The 12,246-nt window shown below is 48.7% G+C and overlaps 1 protein-coding gene across 7 annotated transcripts in view; it reads right to left on the minus strand.

The window, feature by feature from the left end:
* Nucleotides 1-12,246, minus strand: part of Jarid2 (jumonji and AT-rich interaction domain containing 2) — a 187,252-nt gene that overhangs the window by 1,962 nt on the left and 173,044 nt on the right. For all 7 annotated transcript variants that reach the window (XM_052729573.1, XM_052729572.1, XM_052729574.1 and 4 more), the window contains 9 exons: nt 10,188-10,280; nt 8,192-8,310; nt 8,032-8,102; nt 7,220-7,334; nt 4,818-4,923; nt 4,275-4,457; nt 3,668-3,798; nt 2,670-2,853; nt 1,599-1,706 (listed from right to left, as the gene is read on the minus strand). In XM_052729573.1, the coding sequence (XP_052585533.1) occupies nt 1,599-1,706; nt 2,670-2,853; nt 3,668-3,798; nt 4,275-4,457; nt 4,818-4,923; nt 7,220-7,334; nt 8,032-8,102; nt 8,192-8,310; nt 10,188-10,280 (1,110 nt within the window). The remainder of the gene's footprint in view (nt 1-1,598; nt 1,707-2,669; nt 2,854-3,667; nt 3,799-4,274; nt 4,458-4,817; nt 4,924-7,219; nt 7,335-8,031; nt 8,103-8,191; nt 8,311-10,187; nt 10,281-12,246) is intronic.

The following is a 12,246-nucleotide window of genomic DNA, read 5'->3' on the forward strand; positions in this document are numbered from 1 at the left end:
CACCTTAGCATGAGGACTTGGGAGTGTGCGGCAGCAGACATTGGCAGGCTTTCTAAACAGCTTTAGGATTCAGAGATGCAGAAGACTTGTGAGCAGCTCAGGATGACACCTAAGGAAACTTCCTGGGGCTAGAGACCTTGTGGTTGCTCAGAGTATATATACCTCCCTCTTACAGGAGGAGCTGGGCTTCCAACACCCACTACTGCTCACAGCTGCCTTGTAACTCCAGCTCCAGGGAATCGAAGGCCTTCGACAGCTAGTGTACTTGCATCCCCATATATGTACCTTAAAATATATTTTTGAAAAGAGTTCCATCCAGGAGACAGGCCATCTCCTGGACCTGCATCAAATAGTTGGAGGTAGGAGAGAGAGACAGAAAAATCCAGAAATTAAGAACAGTGGCCAGCTGCCCCTTGCTCATTGCTGCAAGGAGTGAAACACGAGAAAGAGTGTATGAAGCTGTGGAGACAGTGTGGATCGCACATGGCCCCGAACCTAAAACATTCCACTATGAACAGAGGGCATGGAATCAGTGGTGGGTAAGGGGGCAGCCATGGGCAGTGGCAGGTGTCTACATCATGCAAGGAGCATGACCACCCCCCCCCACCCCCAGCTCTCAGTGGTCAGTCTGCAAGGCAGATATGGGACTCATCCCCTGGTGCTCAAATGGTCCCTTCCCACAACAGCACATAGTCCACAGCCACAAAAGTCCCCCTGGCAGCTCCTTCCGCATGTCTCCTGGCTGTACAGACAAGAATCAGGGGAGGCTGAAATTCATATTCGGTATCTCATGTGGGTTCCACTTCAACTACCCTCTATTCTAAGGCTAGAACCTAGGCCAAGCACAGTACTCCATTGCCTTAGTAAGGTGCAGTGTGAACCCTGGGAACCAGTACCTTGTACTTAAATGTCCTGCTGGCTAGCATAGCCAGTGGCTGCACACGTTCAAGAGAAGCAAGGCAGGTTGTTAGAGCAGTGCCACGCTGAAGGCCAGTGTCACCCTTAGGATAATATCATCCCAGCCAGAAAGGCAACGTGGGAGAAAGCTATAGGAGTTGCCTGGCCAGGGAGGCAGACAATCATTCTGTTGTGTGCAGAACCACCACAGGGGAAGAGTATCCAAGTGCAGCCACTAGGCAATCACAGCTGTGCCAGAAAGGGCCCTGGTGGCAACTCTCTCTGATCCACATTTAACAGGCTCGGGAGCCAGAGGAAATGCTCTGGGGAGAACTTGAGTAATTGTGAAGGTAGAGAGTTACTTCCCAAACTGTAGTATCAAGGCAGGTGAAGGGCCATCTCTGGGGTCAGGCATCTCCTGTGCAAGAAGCAAACTTGCTAAATGGAACAAGCACAGAATCTGGCACTTTGAACAGGAAGGATGTGGAGAGAGGCTGAGGGCACTGAGGATCTGAGAACCCAGCATGACTCAAGCTACCATCTCTCCAGTCCAGTCTAGATATGAATGGCCACATCCATCTTAAGTCACAGTGGCTGCCTTTCAGCCTCCATCCTGCAAGCATGGCTAGGCCCTGAGCTAATGTAATCTGTGCAAAGGAGGCCTCTGTGGCACCCAAGGCCCTGCCCAAGTCAGAACTGACCTCATCATAGCGGTACATCAGCTTCAGCCCACGGCAAGACTTCTGTTTCTCCACATGGCGCAGTGCACACTCCAGACAGAAGACGACATTCTCGTTCTCCTGTACCACCTGTAAGAAAAGAGTACAAACTGAGTTTAAGGAGGCCTGTCCACACATCTGCCCAAGCTAGGGGTCAGTGACTCACAACAGTACAAACTGATAAGAAACCCTGCAACAGGGTCTTCAACAAGTGGGGGAGGGAGTGAGCGGCCCCTTGCCTTAGCTTTCCAAGCCCCCTCCAGTTATGTGTTAGAGATTCCCTGAGCACCTCATCATAGAGATGGGACAAAACATTTGGGGAGTTTCTGACCAAACTATGTTTGCCAGGCTCCTAAAGTTCAGTACCCAAGGGGACCTGCATGCTGTTGCCTACCAAGCATGAGCCCTGCTACCTGAGGTCACGTGAAAAGACACTGACATTTGGAGCCTATAAGGGCCTGTGTATTCTCATTCTTTATGAAGACCTCAAGTCCTATCATCTGTGTGTTAAAAGAAATAGCAACAATGTTAGGCTCATTGTTGGTTGCACCCTAACACTTGGGTGCAAATATTTGTTGGGCCTTTTAAGGCTTTTTCTCAGAAGCCTCCATGCAAACAAAAGGATAAAAAGGAACAGGTTGCCCCTTTCAAGGACTCCAAGGACTAATCACAAACAAAGCAGTTTGGAACAATGCAAGTTATTAGCATTGATAAAAGCCATCAAGGTAAATCTTTGTGGTTCTGACAGAATTCAGAATCACAGAGGAAATAGCTCTGGGTATGTATGGGGGTATTTTCCAAAAGGTTTAATTGAATGTGGGTGCTACTATCAATGGGTGGGGCCATAAGCAGAATAAATAGTAGAGGGGTGGGGTGGGTGGGGCACCAGCATTCCTCTTGATTTCCGAACCACAGACACATCGTGGCTTACTGTGGCCAGCTGACCACATTCCTGCTACCATGCTCTGAGGAGCTGGAGGAAGGCTTAGTGTTGGAGCCCATGGTCGGTAGATTTGGTAGGTTTGCACTGAGCTCCCATGCAGACAGACTCACCATGGACAGGTAGCACAAATGCTGACAGATCTGGCACCTCCTCTCTGACGTTTCCAGCTGCAGCCACTTTCGAGGCTTTTTCTTCCCATCCGCCACCGTGCTGTTGCCATCATGGCTGCCATAGCGGGCGGAAGAGTGAAGGCCGGCCTCAAACAGCTGCCTGCGCTGCCGCAGCTCCGTATCCCTGTCCAGGCAAGTGGCAGGCACCATGAGAAGGTTGCGTGCCCACAGTGGACACCTGTTCCCCTTCCAGAGAACATGCCATGACCTCTCTGGACTAGACTTGCCCTCCAAGAGAACACAGACAGGCCATGGTGTGAGAAGCCCAGCAAACCTTCCTAAAGCCCCAGCCAGGGGCTCAGACAAGGGGCAGGTAAGCCTCAAAGCCATGGGGTGACTGGATTTTGCTTAAGATTACAGATATTCTTGCTCCAAGCCAAGGATTTTTACCTATTTGCTGACCCTACCCTTGAAGACTTTATCTAGCTGGTGGACATCTCTATGCTTCCCACCAACAGTATAAGAAGCCCTGGAGAGGGAGAAGCCTCATGAGGATTCAGGTGAGGTAAGAGTTCAACACAGAGAACCATGTACAATACACATACACATTCAGTGACTGACTGGCCTGAGTGGGACACAAGCTGAGCCGACTAAAGGGGACAAACCAGCCCCACACCATAGTCAGGTGATATTGCTGCCTACATACTCTATGGTATGTGTGTCTGTATCTGCCAAGAGAGCCTACAGCAAAGAAATACAGAAAGGCTAGTCCAGCAGTGACCACAGAGGAATGACAGCTTGAGATCACACTCTTCATATTGGCTCACCAAGAGCTTCAGAGTCCCACTATAATGCAGGAAGACAATAGGAAAAACAGAACAGAACAAAAAGGGCTTCACACCTAAGCCTCAGGGGTCCTGCAGTTCTGGGAACTGCCACCTGCTTATTCAGCCCTGTCCTGTAATCCCCTGAAGTCTTGGGACCTGGGTCTACAGTACCTGAGCTCGTCCAGAAGGGCTGAGATGGTACTGAGGGTGGGACCATTTTCCTTTTTTGCTTCTGCTTGTGCAATCTGGTAGAGCAACTTCTCCATGGAGAATGGCTTAGCTATATGGCGGCGCTTCATCTCCTGAAAGAGGAGTCACCTTTACAAAGGATCTATTTCCATGAGTGATGAGCAGCCAGGGTTCCTAGTGGCAGGTAGGCCCTGTTAATTTCTAAAGTGGCACTTGGATTTGGATTATCGCTATTAGCTGTGCCGCCACTTTGCTTACCTGGAGAACATCACCAGATTCCATTCTTAGCATCACATCTCAGAATGGACAGAGATGTTCTACATATGCAGGTCCAGTGTTTACCCTGTGTATATCTGTCTGTCTGGCCTCCCCACAACTGTGGGATGGCCAGTAATGGAAATCAAGAGTCTTCATGATAAAAACCTCAAAAACTTTCTTTCCTGGAGAAAACTTCCAGCCCTCTCTTGAGGATCTCCACCCCCAACAATGCAGTGAAAAGATCTCAAAGGCTAAGGTTTTCCAACATGAACTTCACACTCAGTGAATCAGGATTTATACACAATGCCTGTGGGACACCTGCACTGCTTACCTTGGCAGTCTCGAAGCCCATACTTGTCCACTGGGTGGTAGCAAAGTGCACTGTTTCTGAGACGCTGTAGCCACAACATACTTTGGACACAAAGGACCCCGGGAAGCAGACAACAAACTGCCCACTCTGCTGTACAGTCCTGTGGACCTTGATCCCCTCTTTACACAGCACCTCTGGGGAGATCTGGGGAGATAATGTCAACTGAGAAACATGCCCCTCCTTGAACAGCCAGACAAACCCTCTGTCCCATGGCATAAGGACACTTGCCAGGAACCCCAATGGAGGGCCTGCTCGAAGAACCACATTAGAATTCTCCGAATTCTCCTTCAGAAAATAACAAAACAATCATGAAACAGGTCAATGGTAGTCTAAGAAGTTTCTGCAGGGCAGGGACCATGGTAAGCACGCAGCTCCTTTTTAGGCCTACAACACTTTTGGAGCACTTCCTATCCCCACCCAGCATTGTCAGGGGCTGACAACAAAATAAATTTCTGTCCCCAGAGGACCCACAGCCCCTGCTGTGTAGGTGGACAACAGACCTACCATGACATTGCTCTCCAGCATCTGCAGCCCTGGGGTACCATTGGCCTGCAGCAGGGTGTGGACCACGTCCTCCAGCTTGTTCTCCTCCTCAGCAGGAATGCAATACCTGGGACATTGGAAACACACGAGACATTTGGTGGGACCACTTTTGGCACTGACCAGCGTCAGGGCAGCTGGGGTGCTGGCCCAGTGCCTTGCTCTATCGCTGTTGGCTGCTTTTGCCCAGCACAAAGCCAAACCACAGGCACCGCCTTATATATTAGGCTCACTTTATGCAGATCTGACCCACAAGGTGAGCCAAAAAGCCTTCAAACCAAAACCAGAAACAAACACAACTGCAAACCCCTCAGCTTATGTGAGTTTTCTAACACTGCAAAGAATGGTCTAGTGATACTGCTCCTGACCAGACAGCATGGGTACATGGGATTCCCCGAGCCAAGGCAACCACGGGAGACCTGGAGCTGCAGGCCAGGAAGAGACCTGGGAAGGGGCCAAGCCCGGTGCACAGCTCATTTCCCCAGCCAAGGCTACAATGGCTAGGAAACTAGGAAAGTCAACAGAGACCTGGAGAACTCTCATTCTCTCTACCAGTGTGTCAGAACCCAGCTTGAGGGAATTGTGGTTACTAAAACACACAAGAGAAGGAGGGTAGAGGCCTACATGGGAGCACAGAGTGACCCTGAGGAAAGTTGTGGGTCAGGGACATATATATCACAGCTTATGGAGACCAAAGTGGGAGAAAAGGCTGTAAATGTAGGTGACTTAGTCAAATCTAGACCATACAGCAATAACAGAGGTTGAACATTTTCCTGGCACTATCTCAATGCCTCAAGTAGCCCAGCATCAAGAAAGTGCCAATTGTACCACAATGACCTCCTGGGTCACATAAGTTATAAGCAAAAGTATGGTGAACAGAAGCCTACTTATGAGCTGCAGGGCAGGGTCAGCTGTCTGAATGACTTGCCTGGGCAAATGGCTATCCCATGGTAGACTGGGATGTTAAAAGGACCTGGGGCTGCTGAAGCCATCAGATCCCCTTACCACCACTGAGAACATGGGAGACAGGGCTGTTGGGCACCAGTGGTACTTGTCAGGAGCTCCTCCTCCCTCAGCTTCACACAGACACAATTCCACAAGCTTGACCAGCTACCCCAACACTCAACTGTCTATTTTGCAATTTTATCTCTGTGGCAAATCTTCATCTCAATTGCTAAGGGAAGGTACCATTCACATTTTTCTTAAATGTTTCTATCATTTCAAAGCCATTACTGATTCATACCAGAAATACTGAGTTTCTAACATAAATTACATGTAAGAAAACCATGTGCCGTACAACCTCTGGCTCCACTTTCATGAGCCCAAGGATATGAACACATTAAACAGCTCACACCTCTAAGCTATTAAAAATAAACTGCATGGGCCACTTCACACTCGCAGTGCTGGATAGTTTTATGTCAACTTGACACATCTGAGAGGAAGGAACTTCAGTTAAGAAAATGCCTCCATAAGATCCAGCTGGAGGCAGGCATGTAAGGCATTTTCTTAATTAGTGATTGATGGAGGAGGACCCAGCCTATTATGGGTGGTGCTATCCCTGGGTTCTATAAGAAAGCATTCCACAGCTACAATCTTCCCTCTGGCTCCATATCACCAGCCTCACCCCAGCAGGCCCCACAACACACTGCAGAGCATACAACACACAGACCCCTCCTTGCTCATTAGGTCATGAACAACCTGTACCCCACACTAGCAGACAGCTGCTCACATGGGGCTCCTGAGGAGAGGAGACATCAGTTGAAGATTCCGTTTACTTAATAAAGAATATTTCATCAGCCCATTAGGGCAATTATCAGTTAGTGGAAATGACTGGGACCAGCAAGCTGTTAAGAGTATGAGATGGGACATCATAGTATATGCAGTCGACCCCCATCTGCTGCTGTTATCAACACAGAAACCAGAGCTCAGAGGACCAACGAAGAGAACACACTGCACTATGCAGAGGTCCACAGTTCTGACAATGCATCATCTGGTGTGTGGGTAGACTAGCTCTGGAGCTCTTGCAAAAGGCTACTCAGATGAAGCTGCCCAGCCAGACCATCTCCCCATGGCACTCTAGGAAGGCTGCCATGAAATCAACTCGGAATTCCACAACACATAATGGGGTCCCAGCAGGGAAGCCGGCTAAGGAGGCAATTCACAAGAGAACATCACAACAGGCCAAGAACAGAAAACCTCTTCTGCCACTTTGCAACCTTTGTGGCACAAGTAGAGAGCCTGGGCCCTGGCTAGGGAAAAAGTGCATCATGTCTTCCAGCTGCTGCAAGATCAGGCCCTTCACAGCACCAGTTGCTTGGGATGCCTAGGGCAGCTAGCTGCACCTGCTGCTGTGGGTCAGTACTCACCAAATGCAGTCAGCACCAGTGTGTAAGTAGTCAATATATGGAAGGTGATTTTGGTCTCGAGACCAGCATGAGGTAGAAAAGACCATGCCAATATTTAGCCAGGGAATAGTCACTCCTACAAAGTAAGAGAAGAGATGTCATTTTAGAGCAACCGTGCTTCAGAGGGACAGCCATTAAAAGTGTCAGCCAGGGAAAAAATGGGGTTCTGCCTCTCCCAGATATAACACAGCAAGAAAAAGGTGCCTGCCCCTCCTCACTTGCTACACAGAAATGAATCCACTATTGTCGCATTCTGGCTGGGTAGCTTGTTGACCCTTAGAGCTGAGAATGAATGTGTAAAGCCCCAGGGCTACAGAGGTCTGGCATAAGTGCCTCTGTCCACAGTGAGCAGGGTGAGATACAAGGTTCCTTCCTGGCTAGGCAGAGGGAGTCTCAGAAGCCTGAGAAAGAATCCACAGCAACCAGAACCTCCATGGAATGCCTGTGCCTAAGTCTGCAGAAGCAGTCTTCACTTCTTAGCCCATTTATTGTGGCTGCTAGCAAAAAACAGCCTTTAGGAGTCAATTCAGTTTGGAAAAGCCCTTTTTAATACTCCAAGTTAAACTAGGCTCCCCAGACTTGTTTACCAAGTGGGGTCCACATTTTCTCAGACTTCAAATGCAAACTTTCTCCCTCTCTCCCAATGTTAAAATGTCACTACATGTATTCTGCACCTAAGATCCCAGGCCTCTCTACCAGTGCTTAAAAGAACCAGCTTGGGCCTGCTTTTGCTATGAAAGTGGGAACAGAAGGGCGTTTATGGTCATACTTACCAGGCACAGCACCAAGGTGACGAAGGATGGACCCTGTGTTATTGGGGAGGACGGTGAGGTTCCATCCATGCCTGCAGAGGGAAAGATGGGGGCTGTAACAAGCTGGTGAGGAAGGGCACTATCTAGTCCCCAAAATATGGACAAGAGTCTAGACCATTACCTTGAAAAGGGCTCTGATTTTCCCACCGGGAACCCGCTGCCATGAGTATTAGTGTCCACCTTTCCGCAGTGGACTGCCACATGACAGTCCTTCTCTTCCACTAACCTCCAGTACTCTTGCTGTAGAGAAGAGGAAGGCCAGTCATTTCCTATGTGGTACATGAAGCCCAAGACAGTTGGAACACTATACAGAACAAGGTGTCTGGGAGGAAATTCCCATGAGCAGCTCCCTCAGCACCTAAGGCAATGGTGCTGTCACATCTGAGGGTTGGAGGCTTTTGACCTCTGGGATGAGAGCACTGTCAAGCACTATCAGGAGAAACCCCCCCTACGGACTGTGAGGATGAGTGGAGTAACTGAGTGTGGTTTATGCACTCCCGCCTTTAACGGCTAGACCCCTGACCCACTGTGGCTGAAGCTTGAGACACCACACTCAGGGACGTATCCAGTCAGTCTGTGCAGGAGGTGCTACAGTGAGAAAGCAGACCAGCAGCTGCCAGGCAGAGGGAAAAGTTTGTCTTCAAGGGGTTCAGAGAACTGAACTTTGATTTGGGACAGTTGTCACTGATGGTTGTACAAGAATGTGAAGAGACAATCTCACAGAAATATTTATTTAAACAACTTTCACTCAATGTTTGGACCTGAGTTTGGATTCCCAAAGCCTAAGTGAAATTGGATGCAATAGTGTCTGTCCATCTGTGATCTCAGCATACCTAGGACAATTTAGCAAGGAGATATGCTCACAGGGCACCCAGCCTGGCAGTGGTGAACCTTGCCTCAAACAAGGCACGGAGGCCAAAGAGCCTAGTGACCTCAGTATACTCAGGGTAATCCCTGAAAACCATATAAATTGTACCTCTACATGCACTTCCCAAACACACACATACCGACTCATTCCAAATCCAGTCACTGTCCACCAGGAGAGAGAAAAAGGCCTGCTGTTTTTATAAGAGTCCAAGGTACCAGCCAGGCACAAACTGAAAACTGAGTTTCAGCAAACCTTCACTTTTGCTTTTAAATATTCAGGTAATGGCTATGGAAATATCTATTTAGTCTTTCTGAGAGAAAAAAAAAATTCCTGAATAGAAGAAGCCTGTAAAATGAGCTATGGACAGTAATAACCATCAGCACCTCCTGCAGATGTCAAAGCTGAACCTTCTCATCTGGCATGTCTGCCACAGTGTCATGAGGCATCAAGAAGCAACTGTGATGGTCACATGAGTGTCAGACCAGTCCAAGGTAACGGCCACCCTAGGCAGAGCTGAACATGAAGTTAAGAGTGGATGTCAAGCCCCAGGTCACAGGGGTGTGATCAGCAAAACAGAATTTTCTTCCAAAGCCCTGAGACTTTCTTCCCTGAGCTCATTGGGAAAAACCATACCTTCAACACTCTCCTCTTCCCAGCTACAACTGCTCTGAGCTAGGGATCTGAACTGGCTTCTCTCCCTTTACAAACCGACCCCTGCTGGGTTCCTATGTCTCTCTTGGGCTCTGGCCAGGGACTGTAAACAAACAGGACTGGCTCCATCCTCCAGCACCTCACACTTACCAGCCACTAATTGGGCACACAAGAGCTCACTGTCTTTCCAGCATTGCACTAACTCTAAGGAGAGAGCTGGCAATGGCACAAAAATGGCCACCTGCCAATCCCATTACATGAAGAACGGGAGAGGAGAAAAGCATACCATGACTTCAGGGAATTCCAAACATTCTCCTCCAGAACACACAGGGAGGATAGGAAGAGGCAGTTTACTGGGAACGAAAACTGCTAGCTAGAGCAGTGATGGGAACCCAGACATGCCCCTCAGAGTCCTCCAGCAGGGGCCATGGAATTCCAGTCTTCAGTCGACTAATTTTGGCCCAAGAGAAAATGCCTGGATGTTCCAGTTCAGTTCAGACACACAGGACAACCCCAGTCCGTGTGCCCTTTCATGCTACACCAAGCCTGAGGGCCTCTCCTAGTGTCCCAGGAGGTTGTGTGGAGCTGACCAACCTACCTCGATCTCTGCTGGTGCAGGCTCCTTGCTGAAACACATGTTCATGATGTTTCTTGCTGTTCGATAAAAAGTTGTTAGAGAAACAGATCTTCCCTGAAACAAAGAAAACATCAAAGAGCACAGCTTAAGAGAGAGGTAAGCCTTGGCTTTATATCAAGTCATAAATCTGTCACAGGTCTCGGACCAATGGCTTGCCTGTGGGGACAGGCCACACTGCGTTCTCAGTACGTGACAGCATCCCCATAAGTATGTGATCCCTGCATACTCTGCCTCCAGAGTGCTAACTAGCAGTAAACATGCAGACCGTAGAATTTCGGCTTGCTCTCCAGCAAGACAGGGCTCTGGATGAAGTTCTCAGGCTGAGAAAGTGACTTTCCTCGCAACTTGAAATCTTTCCCAACTTTCTCTTCCTATAAACTAAGTACACTGAAAACCTGATTTCCCACTACCTATCGCAGGCACAATAAGCAGGGATGATGGACATGCTGGTGCTGCCACATGTCAGCATCAGTGCCCACAGTGGTGAGAAGCGGTATCCACCTTTGGTCAAGCACATCAGGTTTTTCCAATTCTACCTAATAATAAATATCTTTGACGAAGCAGGTTTATAAAAACAAGAAAAACTTCCTTGGGTCTGACACACTCTCACAGGCTTTAAACAGAACGGAGAACACCTCATTTCAGAAGGTGCTGGTTTGGAGTCACAGGATTTAATGAGTGCTTTAATTAATAAGGGAGGACAGCTTTCCAGTCATTTAAGATACACACCAAACAAAGCAGCATTCAGTCCCCAGGTTAGTTCTCCATTTTCACAAAAGCAATTTCAGAAGCAGCACAGCTGAGTGGGCTATAGGGAGATGTTCTCAGTAGCAGCTCAAGGAGTTGAACCAGATGAAGTCTACTAACAGACAAACCTATAGAAATGCCTAGAGCCCAGAAGAGCTCTAAGCTGGAAGCCTGGGCAGCAGCTGAGGTCTGCTAGTCAGGCCGAGCCTCCAAATGGGATGCAGTAGGACCCAGGACAAGGCAAACTCTTCCATGAGGCCCTATGGTTTATGGTAGCATAACCAGCGGGACAGGTTGGAGCCTGAAATGACATGGCCACAGGAACTTGGCAGACAGCTAGTAAAGATGGTAACTGACCTAGTCAGTGCAGCAGAAACCTATCTAACTCAGCACTCCTAGGAGGTGCATGCACCAGGAGAAAGCCAAATCAAGACGGATGCCAACAGTTCTTCCCTTCAGGGATTCCAGACAGAGACCACAGGGAAGTGGTCAGAGGTTTCAACTTGCTCACATTTTAGCATCTACAAGCAGGCCCTGGAGTGCCTTTCACTCTCCCCACTTTCCCTCAAGCAGGCCAAGAGAGGGGAGCCCCAAGTTTTGAGGAGCAGCAGCCAAGAAACACTGCAAACTGTTCTTCAGCGGGGATTCGTACTGGGACATCAGAAGTAATTCCACTTTCCAATCTCTCTCTCCCACCTCTTCTGTGCTGTTAATGGAGAGATTTGTGTTCTAATTTTTTTGTTCCAGCTCCCTACACCAAGACCTAACAGCAATGGGCTGGAACTGGAAGTCAGCGGGCCTTTTGGAACACAGAGTAAGGAGGGAGAGAAAGCATTCTCAGAGCTCACAACCCAGCCCGAGCAGCTCTGAGAAAAGCAGTGCTTAGAGGAAAGGCCAGACCCAGAGGCACAGAACCGACAGATGTACCTCATCTGCTGTGTCCCGGAAGATATGCAAACATAAGTAAAACAACACACAGCATTTAAGGGGAGCCAGAAAAGTCCGGGGAGGCAAACAACTCACCCATAACCAATGATGCCAAGCTTCAAACCTGAATCCTTGGCTACTTAACTGCTCAGCCTCCCTAGGCAGGTCCAACTGTCCATTATTGCTATACCAGGCAAAATTCTGTTGGTGGCATCAGCTATCCCAAGAATCTGAGTGTATGTCTCTCTAAAGTACATGGTAAAATCACCACTGGGACAGTACCATGGGAACATGAAAGGTACTGTTCTCTGTGTGCTTCCACAAGGTTGTCAAATACTATGATGAA

Source organism: Peromyscus californicus, unplaced genomic scaffold (genome assembly GCF_007827085.1).
Source record: "Peromyscus californicus insignis strain IS unplaced genomic scaffold, ASM782708v3 Scaffold_8__1_contigs__length_139910024, whole genome shotgun sequence".
Lineage (NCBI taxonomy): Eukaryota > Metazoa > Chordata > Mammalia > Rodentia > Cricetidae > Peromyscus > Peromyscus californicus.